This window comes from Corvus moneduloides, chromosome 1 (genome assembly GCF_009650955.1).
Source record: "Corvus moneduloides isolate bCorMon1 chromosome 1, bCorMon1.pri, whole genome shotgun sequence".
Lineage (NCBI taxonomy): Eukaryota > Metazoa > Chordata > Aves > Passeriformes > Corvidae > Corvus > Corvus moneduloides.
The window spans coordinates 154,428,283-154,444,502 of record NC_045476.1 but is presented as its reverse complement, the minus strand read 5'-3'; the positions used below and the strand labels follow the sequence as shown (position 1 = coordinate 154,444,502).

Sequence of the window (16,220 nt, the reverse complement as noted above, 5' to 3'; positions counted from 1 at the left end):
ATTGTTTAAATGTTTCTTGAACATTAGCTATACTTTAATGGCAAGGCATAAAGCTGAACTGCACAGCATAAGTAAACCAAATTTATTGTCCATGGTTCCTTTGGTGTTACCCAAGATCAGTCCATCTACACCACATTCACGATGGTGCCGGTGAAGTTACCAACAGCCCTCAGGTGAAGTGCTACTGAAAACCTGAAGTGGAACTGTCAGGATGTTTCATGAACACACAGAGCTCACCTACAGTAGGCTCACCTACACCTCAGCCTATACATCTATAGTATATTTAGTTAAATTACCACCCTCAATCAGATCTTAAATAAAATGTCTGCATTAACCCACCAACTCACTTGGATTCACGCTGATTCACTGTTCAGCACTGGCAGTAACACACTCAGCTTTGCAAAATGATGTGTATGAACAAAACAGTTTTAATGGGTCAGGATGACATTACAGATCATCAACATGCTGAGTGTGCTCTACACTGTCTCTCCTCAAGATTCATTTCTTACAATTGATACAACCTTATCTACACACCTGAAATGTACTGGTTGCAGCATAGTTTGGACTCAGCAGTCCTCTTTGCCCTGAAAATATGATCCTTCTCACAGTCTCATTACTTTAATTGTCTGCACATTCTTTTTCCACACATTAGATCCTTCTAAACCTACTAAACCTGAGCTGTAACACTCTCCACAAACAACAGCAGGCCATTTATACAGAAGGATTGTGAAGTGGTCTTGGAATTCAAATTTTATCAAGCCCTATACTGTTTCAGATCTCCTCAAGAGCATGAATTTCATCTACTTCACTTTTTTAATTGTTTTGTTCTTCTCAGTAACAGGCAACGAAATTCTGCCTCAATTTCTTATTAAAAACTACAGTGGCAGGTTTGAGTGCTTGTAGTAAGCCAAACCCTTACAGACAAGACTTTTCAAGGACGATTTTGTCGGTGAATTTTCATTCCCTGATTTGCCTATACCTACTACTTGTTATGCTAAAATGAGAAGCCAGTAACAGCTGCAGATTTCTGTGAAACAAGACAACCGCATTTTATTGTATTAAAATAGTAGAAAAAGCTAAAAAACTCTCCTTTGAAAAGCAAGAAGTGCACTTTAATTACTCAGGATTACCAACTCTAACATTTTTAATTTTAGTTTCTCTTGTTCTCATCTACATTCTCTTCCCCCACAATCTTTACTGAAGGTTTCTAACAAAAGAATTTGTTGACTCAAACAGTTACAGAATAATAACAGAGCTGCTAATTGTTCACCATTAAACAATTTACAAGATCTAGACTGCAGTCTGTACAAGCTTTTGAATATTTTCCTCCAGCTCTCCTTTATGCCTCAGCTGTTTACATCGCCTTTATTCCTAGTTTCCAGACACTCCTCTCAGAATTTCCTAAGCAAAATCTAAAATCAGAAATGCTCATTAAAAACTTACTGTGAACTACATTGAAGTCTAATGAACCAGCAAGTTGAGGACCTGAATCAATTATCTTATCAATAGCAGACTTCTCTGATGTAGTACAAATCTAGGTTAAAAGAAAAAAAAAATCACATTAGTTTCTTGTAGAAATGAGTCTATGCAACTTAGTATCATTCAAAAAACTCCCAAACACTTAAGCCTCAAATCAGTCACAAGTAATATAAAAGTATAGGGAGTAACCCACATTCCTAACCAAAATATTTGCACAGAAGAATTTAATGCAGTTCCAGTTAAAAGTCTCCAAATTTTTTAGCTTGTCCCCACATGAAATTATGCATGCTCTAGGAAAGGAAATTTATTGCACAAGAATTTGGCAAGTGAAGTCCACAGTATAACAGATTTGCTCTTTAAAACTTCCAAACTGAGTATTCAGCCACACAACTGGAATCATTCTAGAAAGAGGTCCATTACAATATCAAAGTAGCTTCAAGTTAATTACCCTGGGTTGGTGGGATGTCAGAATATGAGTAGCCTAAGATATTTCAAAAAAGAAAATCCATCACTGCTTTAAATATGTTCTAATCTAAACAAAAACTTCTAGAGAAGAAAATAAATCCAGATCAAATTACTGTAAAAAAACCACCTGTGAGAAATGAAAGCTGAATGAAGATGAAACATTAAGTCATCTCACAAGCTTTTTATGTGCAAACAATGAAAAACTAAGCAGACAAAAAGAACAGAAACAATGAAAATATGCAACAAATCCACTGCCATTCTGTGCTGCAGTGCAAGTGGCAGTGGCCACTGCAGCAGACCATTCAGAGGACTGCTGGACAGGCCTCCAGAACACAGAGGTCTGATTCTCACCCCACGGTTAGTGAGTTCCCATGTTCCAAGTGGTTCTTAGTTTACATGTTTTAAGTTTATTGGTTCAGGAGTTCTCCACCCAGTTTTATGTATAAGTTTATGTTTATGTATTTCCAAGAGTTGCTTATGTATTAGTTCTGGAAAGTTCTCCCTTCTTCGATGCCCCATTGGTCTACTCATGTAATTCCCTCCCCTAAATTATCCCTGTTATCTCCTCCTCCTCAGTCGATCCCCATTGCAACCAGTTTTCCTTCTGAAAATTTCTGCAGTGGTACAGTCCATTTGAGATAGTAATAAAGAGCATTTCACATGCACAGATATTCATTTACCTTTATAAAAACTGATCTGTATAAACTAATAAAATAAAAATAATAAAAATAATTTTTAAATGTGCTCTTCCCTTTGTTCCACCCCCGTATAAAATGCTGTGCTTTCCCCTTTTTCCTGGTCTTTGTCCCTGGATTTTCCACCAGCAATAAACCAGCTGGAACCTACACAGAGACCCCTCTCTGATCCTTTGCCTCTGACGATGCATTTACACCACCTTTGTTTGGGGCACACTCCTTGCTGCAGCTGACAGCTTTCCCTGCTTGCTGGAGCTGACAGCTTTCCCTACAAGCTGCAGCCAGCCCCTGCCTGTTGCAGCTGACAGCTTTCCCTGCTTGCTGCAGCTGACCCCTGGCTGCAGCAGCAGAAGCCAAGGACATCTGCAGCTGGACGCTGTGCTGCCTCGGGCAGTCCCAACAGTGTCAATTCTGATACTAACTACAGTGAAGTTGAAGATTCAGTCAAAACTGACCTGTCAGGGCTTAAATATGAAATTTGAGAAAACTTATTTTGTTCCTTGTTCCCTACAAAACATATGACTGTGCATATAAGTTACCACAGACTGATTAATGCAAAACCACCTCTACACTGTACATAGTGCAGAAAGTACAAAGGGGAGAGAGGGCAGAACATGACAAAGAAAACATCACAATTTCCTTTAGTTCCAATCTCTATTTCCATAAGAGAGTTGCTGCAAATCTTTAACATAATCTTTGTCTATTTCACACAAAAGAAAGCCTCTGCTTTCATGGACTATCAGTATTCACCCAGATTTAGAGATGCAATCCATACTACTCTACCTTGATGTCATCCTCAGTGATGTAACCAGCCTGCACGACCCACCACGCTTCTATAGAGATCTCTACAGGCTTCACGGGTAACAGATCATGGGCAGTTTTCCTTCTGAAAAATTTCTGCAGTGGTACAGTCCATTTGAGATAGTAATAAAGAGCATTTCACATGCACAGATATTCATTTACCTTTATAAAAACTGATCTGTATAAACATCCATTTTTAAGTACATTATATTCACAGACTGGAGACACACATACTATACTGTTAGTGTTGTCATTTAGCAGAAGTTTCCTCTCTCAGATCACATGGAAATAGAATGGAAAAATAAAATTTACATCTGATATTGTTAAACCTTCCCATAAGCTCATCCATATTTTAAGTGTTGCTAATTAAAATCCACACTATTCCACTGTATTAGGATCAAGTCCAAATTTAAACAATTTGTGACATTTTTTAATTTGAACAGGTAAGAGAGCACAAGTATAGAAATAGGGTATTCTAAAGAAGTTCAGTGACTTCAAAAAACACATTTTAGGAACATATTTCATTTACTTAAAGGGACAAAGTAAAACTTTCTCGATAAGCACAGTGCTAAAATATACAGTGAATGTCAGTCCAAGAAAGAAAAACTGGAGGATACTGTTTATTTACAGACCTAAACAGTTTCTCTTCCATTGCACAACCATTACTTTTTGGTTCACTATCAGGTGCATATTTCGGTAAGCTCACTTTCAGTTAAAGGACTGTGAAGCTACTGCAAGAGCACTTCTGAGTTCCCTGAAGAAAGGAAGGAACTGTTGCAAACTAAAGGCCCTGCTTCTATCAACTGCCATCACAACATTTTCCACGTGTGCTGTTCACATCCAAGGATGTCTGTGCACTCATTAGCATTGTCTTAGAGACAAACTTACACACTGCAAGGATTTACACCTAGATGGAAGACTGCTCCACAATAAACTGTGATCTCAACTGCACACATAGGAACATGGAAAAATTCTTTCAGAACCAGCATCATTATTCCCCGCTTATAGTGGCCAGGAGACATTATTTATCTGGTATTCTAAAGTACAGCTCCAAAAATATAAGATTTATAAAAATGAAAAAGTAGTAATTAATACATATGCCTTTACTATACTTTGATTTTAAACTAAAAAGATCTTTACTAACATGAGGAAATGTAATGTAATTAACAATACACTACATCATACTCAATTAGCCACACTATTAAACTGACCAGGGCCAGGAAATTATTCCATTCTGCATTTCCTATGAAATAATATGGGAGAGAGGGAGGGAAGGGTAAGGGAAAGGGAGAGAAAATTAAAGACAAACTTACTTTTGAAGACCTACATTCGTTCATTAGATCAATATACTGGTTTCTTCCTATGCCAAGAAGTCTTAGACCTGAAAAATAAGTAAGGTTTTATTTCTCTTAAGACAGGTTTAAGCTGAAGATATATTAAACATTCTTCAAAAAATCAGACCTACTTCTATAATAACCTTTTTAGTTACTCTTACCCAAAATTAAAGGACAGTTAGAGGAGCTAAATTCATTCCATATCCCCATTCATTCACTGGGTACAGGTTACGTAAAAAAAACAACAAAAAAGAAATCCCCTATCACTCCAGTCACAGGGTAGCAGGGAATAATCCAACCCTTCTCTCCTACACTCCCATCAACAACTTCAGATTAATAATGATAGTTTTTCTTTCCCCTAACAAAGCCCATGCCATGCATTGGATTAGAACTCTAAGAATTAGACACAAAGGGCCACTTAATCTCCTAAGGAAGATAATCAAGAATCACTTGAATTAAACTGAATCAAAATTTAATTCTATAATCTCTAGCCTTCAACCATTAAAGACCCTGAACAGATAGTAGAAAAGTATTCATTAGTTTTAAACCATATTCTGTCTCAGCTTTAACTGCAGCTTTCTAATTCAACACTAGATTTATGAAAAAATGTAATTAAGGAAGTTTAAGTCAATTATACTGCAGTCACTAACCTGCAGCTGTGGTAAGTTAACAGAATTGTTGGGGGGGGGGGGGGAGCAGAAATCAAACAAAAACAGGAAAGCCTTTCCCTTCTTCATACTCCTGACTAATACTAGATTTCCAACAAGCGAAACTGTGCTGAGGAAAGCTCTTCATCATCTGTTTCCCTGCTGTGAAAATTACACAGAGGCTAACTAGTAGTTAACTGACAATATCCTTCTAAAACCAAAACCAACTGTTTTCAACAGCTGCAGGTTACTCCTCACCTCTCTACACACTGTCCTTAAAAAGAACTGCATGAATGTATACCAAAGGCAAGAAATTAAGTGTTACTATAGGTAACTGTTCAGTGGCTGGTTTGATTAATACCCTCCTGGTGCCATCAGTTTACATTTTGCTCTGTAAGACTTCTCATTATTGATCTTACTCAGTTCTCCTATACCAGGTTCAAGGTTGTCGCTTTCCTAATCTCCCCATCCCATACCAAGAGTGGTGTAATAGATAAAACATCTGGCACATCTGATATGTCACAAAATACCAGAGCCTCTCCCCTCTCTTCTCTGGTACATCATCCCTCAATCCACATTGATGCCAATTCACAGGAGTGTCAGCAGCCTCTCAGTGTCCTGCTGAAGTCTTCTGCCCAACGCATGCCCCAAAAAGCACACTAGCTCAGTTTGCTGATGTACACGAGCTGGAAGTGCAGGCAAACAGGAACGCACAACAAGCAAGGACAGAGGCAAGGTTTTGTACCATGCCTAGCTGTGCTCAAACCAGCCCAATTCCAGTCCTGCCTGTACAGACAGAACTCTGTATGAAGAGGACACACTCCTTAAGTGTTAAAAAAAAAATCACTATTTATAAAGTTTAAAAATCACTATTTAAATGCTTTTACACCTTCATTCACGTGCTCATATTCAAGCAAACAGATGCCCCAAACCCTTTTTCAGAAGCTCCTTATTTGTAACTCACTAAAAGCAGGAATTAATCTAGGTAATACTTACAGTCAGCAGCAGTGAAGTTGGGTAAAGAATCATAGCTTTTTTCACTGTTCATTATATCCTTAAAAAGAAAATAAAACTTGTAAGTTGCAAGAAGAAAGTCATTGTTTCAGAGAAGCAGGTCCAAAATTCTGCCTGTCCTTTTTACTTTAAGAATGAAATTAATTTTAAACAGATCTATAAAAGCCAGTTCCCTTATCAAACTTGACAATTATTGACTAATCATTACACAGGAAGTTAAACACATAAAAAGTGAGACTTATGTTTAATATAAGTTTTGTAAAGAAAAATGTTGGCTGAAAGACTAATAAACAAAATCCTGTATCTCTCTTCACAAAAACAAACCAGCACACAGAATCGCCAACAGTAATAACAGAATAAATAAACAACTAATCCATTATGTCTGCAATCACTGTACACAAAATAAAATAAAAGCACTTCAAATATCCAACAAAAACAAAAGAAGGTTGCCAGAGTGCTGACAGAAAACAGAACCATCTTTGTTCTCATAAAAACAGATCTGCTTCAGGCTTCTCAAAAAGTTTCCAGTATGGTTAAAATGAGGTATTTCTTTTACAATTTGAAGTGAAGACACAAATGTCAAACATCAAAAGAGAGAGTCTGGTCTCAGAGCGAGTCCCATCCCAGAAACACATGACAAAAGTCCAGCTCTTGAAAGGTTAATGAGGCAGAAGAGAAAACACTGCAGGTAAAAGCACTTCTCCAGAAACCTTCCTTGCAGGCCTACACAAAACCAAACAAACTACCTGACACTGCCTCGTACACATTACTGGGCCATTACCGACATCTCCAGACAGAGAACAACACCCTCCCACCACAGTTCTGCACTCACCTCCATTATGCCTGTGTAATAGGAAAATGGTGTTACCCTCAGACCTTTTACCATGATGTCAGACAAATGATATGGGTACAGCATGAGATGATCTCGACTGTATTTTAACAGATCTTCATAATATTTACGTTCATCTTTCTTGACATGCTTAACTACAAGGGGAGAAAAAGTTACAATGTTCTATGACATTCAACTTTTTTAAAAAGTGTTACAACAAAGGATTAAAAATAGCAGAATGGCAATTGCAGAAAACTACAAGCAAAATAAAGTAGTGGTGCAAGGAATTCAGCATCCAAGAATTACTACATATGATACAAGTCGCCTCAGAGACTTTAAGGAGCAGATTTATCTAAAAGATTGCCAGGAAGTGGCCCATTGAGACAGAGCTCGTGCACGCTGTAGAAAGTTACCTTTCAATTAGTGAAATTATTATCTGCTTTGGGAAGACAGATTCAGTCAATGTAAACTAAATTGAAAATCTGCAAACAAGTCATAGCCAAAAGCTCCTGTGAGTCAGGGTAACTGTCTGCATCTCACCTAGTGACAGGCTTCACTAGTCAAATCCTCTCTTAACATCTCTTAATTACTTCAAAAATGGCAGCAGAACTACAGTAGGAATTCAGTTCCACCTGCCAATGCAGTAACCTTCAAGAGTGCTTTGCTAGAAAAGTTGCCATATGGACTCAGAAGCGAAGATTTTTCATGATCTTTTATTATTTAAAAGCATTTATTTTCAAGGAAAGAAGGAAGGACCTTCTTGTTTTTGCCGCTTTACAGTAAAGACAAGCTTCCACACAGAAGACTGGGGCAGGAATCAGAAGTTACTTTTCTTCTTTACTCACCTAAGTTATTGCGGTATCGCAACTGATTGCGGATGCTGTAGAGTACGACTTGCCTTTCATATTCCCTCTGGGAGTTTCCAAGACCCTTGAAAACATAAAGGCCTTTTAACTGACTTGCACAACCCCCCACCTTTTAGTTAAACCACTGCAAAGTGTCTTACGAGGAAACATGTGCAGGCAGTTGTCATTGCTCAGGGAGTCTCCCAGTTGAACAGTGACAATATCTTTAGTCTCTCTCTGAGTTCAAAATACCTTTAAATAGGTCTCTACATAGGATGCATATTTAAGCAATCATTTTTAGATTTTTTTTTCCTAATACCACTCTGATAAAAAGGGAGCATCTGATTTTCAAATCAAAGACATGATTAATCAAACATTTACCAAGCATTCAGTGCCTTTCAGCCTTGAGAAATTACTCAGAATTCGTGTAGCACAAACCAAGCATGGTGAATTAGGTGAAGCTTTAGTTGCTGTACCTAAGAAACTTTTAACACACACAAAGAAAAAAAAAAAAAGTGGAACAGCTCAAGTTGCAGCTTTGCGGAAGTAAAACTATCAAGTGATCCTAGATCACAAGATTAAGGAACAAGCACAGCACATTACTTGACTATCATGAAAGACGATAAAAAGAGAACTTTGGTTCATGCTTCAGATGCCTTATTTCAAAAACTGTCCCTTCAATATTCCCCATATTACTCTTTTATATCTGCAACAAGTGATCTGGGTTGTTTGTTTTTTTTCTTCCCTCTCTTGGTTCCTTCACTGATGCTTGTATTAAGAGATCCCTTTAAAAAAAAGTACTTTTCTGCATATATGGGAAAAACGAGAAAGTCGCACACAAACTGCAGAATCAGGTATCAGAAAAGCAACACCTGATATCACAGACAGGGTCTGGAATTGATTAAATACCCAAAGAGAGAGCCCAGTATTTGCTCAAAGGACAAAAATATTAAGGACTATACTAACACTAAAGTAGACAAAACAGTATTCCAGAAGTTACACTAAAGTAAATAATGCAATAAATACTGGTATATTTTCTATCCTGAATCACAAAGACAACAATATGGCACTCAGCTGGACAGGTAAAGAGAAATCATCCTTCATTCTCCTCTTACTGCTCCTGGAATCTCAAACTCAAGAAACTACATTACTCGTGGCCTGCAGCCACTACTCATCCTCTCCACCCTTCCTCTGTGCAAGAGCAGGAATTGTTCGACAGCATCTGCTTTAAAGCAGTGTAAGACTTTGGAACAAGAACCTCCTCTCAACTCCACACAATACCTCCCCTCTGCTATCACACGCCCATTAAATCCAGGCAATCAAAATTTCATGAGGTTTTCTTTTCCATGAGCCACTTGCAGCACGCAATTCTCTGGCTACCGAAACACGGGGCTGCACAAGCCTCCGAGGGCACCTGCCCTGGTCCGGCTCCCATCACTCACGGGTGGCATAAGGGACACCCGACTCAGCAGTTTTACACTTGCACAAGCTGAGCAAGGACCCCACATCTTCCTCTGGCCATTGGGACCCCAAGGCACCCCGATTCACCCCTCTCCTCACTGACGCCACACACCCCCACACTCCCCGCTTCTCACACACAGAACACAGACCGCTTTCCTATCCCCTTCTCCCCAGAGACACCACGCACACAGAGCCGCCCTTTCCCCACAGAGGGGCCGTGCACACCCCATATCCCCCTGTCCCCACAGAGAACCCCACGTCCCCTCGCCGGCACCCCACGGCCCCCGTGGGCCCCCCAGCCTTGCGCCGGGGCAGGCAGGGCCGAGTACCCCGTGTTCCCCCGCCGCTTTCCCGGGCCGGGAGCCCGGCAGCCCGCACCTGCCTGACGCTGGCGGGCAGCCGGGCCCAGGGGTAGTTGTGCCGGATGTGGAACTCCACGTCGATGTTCATGGCGAGCAGGCCGAGCCGCGGGCCCCGCCGCCGGGAGGCGCTCCGGCCCGCGAAGGAGCCGCTGCGGCCCGGGGCCGCCCCGCACTGCCCTGCCCTGCCCTCCGCCCGCCGCCTCCCGCCGGCGCCGCTGCCCCGGCCCGCCCCGGAAGCGCCGCGCACGCAGTTCCGCAGGCGGGGCGGGCGCTCGGCGCGGCGGGGACGGGAGCCTTGGGCCGCGGCGCTGGTGCCTCGGCAAGGCGATCGCTCACCTTGGCTGCGGCCCCCGACCGCCGGCTGACACTGACCGGGAACAGAGCCAAGCCTGAAATGCCTCTGTTGCCTGCTTGGTTCGGTTTGACAGCAGTGTCCTCCTAGTGCAGATCAGGTTACACCCGGACAGACGCGAGTGGCTGCTCAGATCAAGGGCTGCAGGGGCACAAACGAGTGTTCCACGGCAGGGAATCACAGGATCAATTAGGTTGGAAAAGACCTCCACGATCATCGAGTCCAACCTGTGACAGAACGCCACGGTGTCAAATAGAATATGGCACGGAGTGCCATATCCAGTTTTTCTTTAAACACCTCAGGGACGGTGACTCCACCACCTCCCTGGGCAGCCCGTTCCAGTGTGGAAGGGAACGGACTGAATGAGGGAGATCATTGCGTTGAGCCGTGGCCCTGGGCTATCCAGCTGAGTGTGCCCCGGTGTGCACAGCAAGGACTGAGAGCCAGCAGCCCTGAGTGCCAGCAGCATCCCATCCTGTGTGTACCCCCTGCCCGGCGTCCCGAGCAGGTGGAGAGTGTCACCAAGGACGCTGCTTCAAGTAAAACAGCAGCAGGTACCCCTCCGGATCTTAGGATAAAATTTTGCCTGTGTCGAAATCAGTGCAAAGCATTTTCTTACTCTTGGGGAATTACTGATGTGGGAAGGGCTCTCTACTTTTAACACTATGAAACATTTTAGTGAATAATTTTATGTATAAGAAGAAAACAAACAAGTGAGGTCCTGATCCCTCGTGCCATTCATTTTTCAAGGGTGTTTCCTGCATGCCCACTAATAACCTTGGAGCAGTGGTGACAGCTGAAAGGGGACCAACAGCAGCAGAAAGAAACTCAGTGTTCTGCTATGTTTGAGTAAGTCCTTAGAGAACTACAGACCCAGTCCCCCTCCTTCAGTATCACTGGCATGTTCAGGATCCCACTTATGTGTACCTGCAGAGACACGAAATTTCAGCCCATGGACATGCCCCACAGTACCAACACAGAGTTCCCCGCAGTAAGGAGCAGCTCACATGACTTCCAGAATCTATGATAAGGCCTCCCTGCTCATACCGCAGACAGGATTCAGTCCAGGAACAGTCACAGCCTGCAAATCTGACCTCATCCCTCAATTCTTTTAACACCAGTCACTGGGTTTCTTAAGAGCCCTTTTCTGTCACACCCCACAATGGTTTATAAATAAGCTATGAAAAGACATTAATAAAAAACGTGGTTTACCTTGCCCATTGCCACGTAAACCAGATGGTACAAGTCGTTGGCTGGTACTGTTTGCTTTTGATGCTAGTGATTAAGACACACCTCTAAATAGGGCAGGACAATTTTTTTCTTGGATGGTTCTCAGGTAAATTTTCTTGTTAGAGGCACCAGTTCCTGAATAATATTTTGTGAGAATCCACAAGCTAAAAATTCAGATGCTCAGAATAATAGTAATGTAGGTAGTATTCCTATTCTGTTAACATAATTAGTATTATATAATAATATTGCTATCATCTGCCTCAGACTTTTCAGTTTTAGGACTGGCAAAAGAGAAGAAAAAGCAAGAAAATTACAAAGAAACTATTGACACAGAGTAGATCTTCAAAAAGACAGCGTAACTGAGCAGACCTGTGATTAGAAGTGAACAGTGAAAGTACTTGACGTCTAACAGGATTTTAATTTAATACCAGAAAGGGTACCATACAAAAAAATTGTTCTGTTTATTAATGAGTTTGAGAATTTGCAGACAATTGATTCAAATTCACTTTCTAAATGAAGGTCACAGATAAACCAGTCTGAACTCCTGCATCTTCAATGGAGGTCTTTGAAGTTATAATCACATTGGTTTAAATCATGTATGTAAAATAAAGTGAGTATGGAGGATCACACTGCTGAGTTTTTTTTCCAAACCTTAGGCTGTCATTATAACCACATGCACTCCCTCCCAGCTCTGCTCCTGAGGATGGAGATAGATAGATAGATAGATAGATATGAGTATAATGTTGTGCAGTTTACAGTTTCTCCAGCTGACCCTTCAGGCAGTTGCAACAATGAGCAGATTGAGCAGATTTATCCTGGAACATGGGCACTACGTGTAGCCTTCTCCAGTTGTTTATGACTTTCCTTGACCTCATATGAAATCAACCCTGGTTCAGAGATTTCTGTTCCTAGTTTGATGCTTAATAGACTTGTATCTGACTATATATAATGACTATTCTCTTTTTTTTTTAATCCTAGTCAGGTTGGTGTACATGACTGCTTACTTAAAGGCATTAATTTCTGGCAGGAATAATCTAATTGATAAATATTTTTCTTACTACACCTCCTGTCTTTTCTTCCTATAGAGAAAATTTGCTTCTCGAGTTTTAATACATTTGCTTCCAGTTATTCTCAGCAGCCTTCATTCTGCTTCATTACCTGCTCAAAAGACATTACTTATTTGTTAACTGACTTTTCTAAAGTCTGCTTTTCTCCTTACTGCAAGTCTTTTGGTTTTTTTCTTGCAACGAGATAACTCCATTACACTTTCAAACAAACTACCTTCAATTTCTGGATTTTCAACCAGTTCCTCCTTGTTTAAAAACAGAAGTAGCATTTTGGCATCCTCTAGTCACTTCCTCTATTTCTTGACACAGAAATTGATTTCCAGTGTGCTCAGCAAACTTGATGGGCTGGTGGGGACCTGCCAGTAAAATGCAGTGCTCTGAAAGAGCAAGCTGAGCTGAATTGGTACAGCTCTCCTCTGAACTGAGCAACTGCACTGAGATCCCCTACTCACATTGCTTCTGGTCCTGGCTGGCCTGACCAGCTCATGCCACCTTCACCAGCATTTGAAGAACATTTGCTCTCCAAGATGACTTTTGTCTCTTTCTCATGACTGATTTGTGCAGCACCCCTGAGCCGCTTTTTCAAATTGGCAGCTGTTGATCAGATCTCAAGATTAAATAGTTCCCAGGGAATTTTTCTTAAGAAATAGTGGTTTTTTGCATATCCAGTGGCTTCCTTCAAGGACACTGGAGACAATTTAATTGTAAATGCCTGGTTTTAGCCAAGTTTGTTGATTGGCTGAATTTTTTATTAAGGACTTCCACTCCAGTTTTCAAGCCCTTAAATTCCTCTTTAAAGGGAACACATGAAAGCATCAGTCATTCTGGCAGCTTATCCCTGTTAGCGAATGTCTTGGTAAACTTTTGAGAATCTCTTGGTCCCTGATAGTGCGTCATCAGTCTCTGGTCAACCTTGTTCCCCCATTTTGACTTATCTGAATAAATCTCTAAATACTGTTAAGAGTTCTTGTGCTGTCTTTCTTTCTGAAAATTCTCAGTCTCACTCAGGTTCACCAGAGATTTGCAGAGTTGAACAGGAGTGCCAAACACTACTACCACTGTAAAAGCCATTTCATAGCTCATGCCAATGCTATGGTCAAGGTTGGTGAAGGTATTCATTCTGTTGACTCTGATGTAATCCACAAGCTGTGTTTCTGTCACACAGAAATCCAGGTGCCTTCTCCAGGGGAAGTTCTGCATCTTCTTGCAGACAGACAAAGCACCATCCCACTGCCCATCCATGAGGACACACTGCTACCACAAATACCCTCTGCAAAAAGCTCAGTTTCACTTAGTTCTTACCTGTTACCACTTTGGTGCTTCACTATTTCGCTTACTTCAGTAGACTGAAGATTTTCATTGCCTCTTCCATTTAGCCTCAGTTAAGACCCATCAGCTGTAAACAATTCTGTGGTTACCTTTAGAACAAAGACTAGCTTGGGGGTTGCCAGCAATGATCTCCAGAGTAGCAGTGTTATCAGTCCAGTTCCACGCTGCAGCATGGTGTTTCCTACCTGGGAAAATACTTCATCTCCTTTTCACCTTTCTGAATTCTCAGACTGCCCCTGTGTCATTGCCTGGGTTATGTCATCTATAGGAGTATGGTCCTCAGATCTTCTGCAGGGTGTCAGTCCTGTTATTTACAAATCTAAAAAGTACCATACAATCCTTAACTCCTGTTAACTGTACAAACTTTTAAAGTCCCAGAACATAAGCTAAGTCAACCAAATTGATCAGTGAGAGTAACATATAGTTTCCCTACTGATAGCCTACTTGCATGTTTAGATAGACCATTTACGTGCACAGCATGGTATAGTAGGGCTCAATCAGGTGCTTGTTCTAAATCCTTAGTTGCACCTTCAGGATTGCTGTATTTTACTCACAACCAGTGAAAGCAGTAGGAATGCCAGTCTGTATTTGAGCTTAGGAGTGCCCCTTATCTCATGCTTGGTTTCCAGAGAAGCCCTGCAGTTGCTTTCCCTCTAACTATAGTATTTTCTGTGATATCGGTTGGGATGGCTTTATTCACAAAAATATCCTGAAAGAAGTGAGTAGCTCCCAGATCATTAAAGGCCTTGATGATGCATTTGAGATAGTATGTCACTACAAATCATTGAATTCTGAACAATTTTTTTCATATTCACATTTGATTTTTGCATTGCTTGTGTTTGAACACCATGATCAAAGCTGATCTTTTAAGTGTGTTTGAATGATGGGAAGGTCTTTGCACCTATCGATCTATTTAAAACCTAGAATAATTTCTCCATAACACAGTGGTTTTCTTTTTCGCTTTACAGAATCACGTAGATTTTTCCCCCTGAACTACTATAAATTCAAGTGTATTTGTTTTGGTTTCTTATTTTTCTCTGGGTATCTTGTGTAAGGTCTAAAGGAGTACTTTGGGTGGCTGTCAGAGGTCCACCAAGCTGCACTCCTGCTCCCCATCCTCAAAAGGACAAGGGGAAAGAATAAGGCAAAAAAAACTCATGGGTTGAGATAAAGACAGTGAGGATATTCACCAATTACTGTCATGGGCAAAACTGGTTTGACTTAGGGAAATTAGTTTATTGCCAATTAAAAATGGAGTAGGATAGTGAGAAGAAAAGACAAAACTAAAAACACCTTCTTGATCCTGCCCTTCTTCCTAGGCTCAACCTCACTCCTTCATTCCCAACTGGTCACCTCCTTTCCCCAAGTGGTGCAGAGAATGGGCAGCAGTGGTTTCAGTCAGTCCATAATACTTTATCTCTGCTGCTGCTTCCTCCTCAGGGTCTCAGGTCCTGCAGAAAACCTGTGTCTGCATGAGCTCCACTCCACAGGCTATCATTCCTGCCAGGAGCCTGCTCCACCATCAGCTCTCCATGACCTGCAGCTGCCCCCAGGGCACATCCACCTGCTCCCATGTGGGGTCCCCCACAGGCTGCGGGTGGATCCCTGCTCCCCCATGGACCTCCATGGGCTGCAGGGGCACAGCTGCAGGGAGGCTGCAGGGAAATCTCTGCTCTGGCACCTGGAGCACCTCCTGCCCCTCCTTCTCCACTGGCCTGGGTGTCTGCAGGACTGTTTAATTTCACTTTTTTCTCATTCCTTTCTCACAGTTGCTGCTCAGTAATTTTTACCCTTTGTTAAATATATTATCACAGAGGCACCACCAGCATCATTGATGGGGCTCACCTTTGTCCTGGGGAGGGTTCATTTTAGAGTCAGCTAGCACTGGCTCTGTCCAGCATGGGGGCAGCCCCATGTCTCTTTTCACAAAGGACACCCCTGAAATCCCCCGTCTAGCAAAACCTGATCACATAAACCAAATTGAAGCAGTGAGATTCTGCTCAAAATGTTTTGTAGGAGCTGAGGGTCCCCAGTGGCTTATTAGATATCATTAAATTCCATAAAATCTGATATAAACCCTTCAAAGGAGGTATCTTTCTCTCTAATATGTTTGGAAAGGTCATGTTGGGTGCTACAATATTTCTGTGTTTTAAATCATTGTAATATCAATTAGATAAATCAGTATGTATAATATTGAGGTTTACATTGTGAAATCCTGATTTCCCTTAGAAAAAACAGTCAGCTCCATGAAACAACAGGATGTGATATTAGATAGTAGGGATAATAAAGCCACCGTGCAATAATGAATAC

The 16,220-nt window shown here is 41.4% G+C and overlaps 1 protein-coding gene across 2 annotated transcripts in view; it reads right to left on the bottom strand.

The window, feature by feature from the left end:
• Window positions 1–10,124, bottom strand: part of FAM91A1 (family with sequence similarity 91 member A1) — a 28,233-nt gene extending 18,109 nt beyond the window's left edge. Inside the window, exons 1-7 of one of the 2 annotated variants that reach the window (XM_032132808.1) lie at window positions 9,949–10,124; window positions 8,110–8,194; window positions 7,268–7,419; window positions 6,418–6,475; window positions 4,754–4,821; window positions 3,423–3,536; window positions 1,444–1,534 (exon numbers count right to left, since the gene is read on the bottom strand). In XM_032132808.1, coding sequence (XP_031988699.1) covers window positions 1,444–1,534; window positions 3,423–3,536; window positions 4,754–4,821; window positions 6,418–6,475; window positions 7,268–7,419; window positions 8,110–8,194; window positions 9,949–10,020 — 640 coding nt within the window. In that variant the 5' untranslated portion in view covers window positions 10,021–10,124. Of the gene's footprint in view, window positions 1–1,443; window positions 1,535–3,422; window positions 3,537–4,753; window positions 4,822–6,417; window positions 6,476–7,267; window positions 7,420–8,109; window positions 8,195–8,490; window positions 9,641–9,948 lie in introns of those variants that run through there. The other variant, XM_032132819.1, reaches the window with a different exon arrangement.
• Window positions 10,125–16,220: the final 6,096 nt, after the last annotated feature.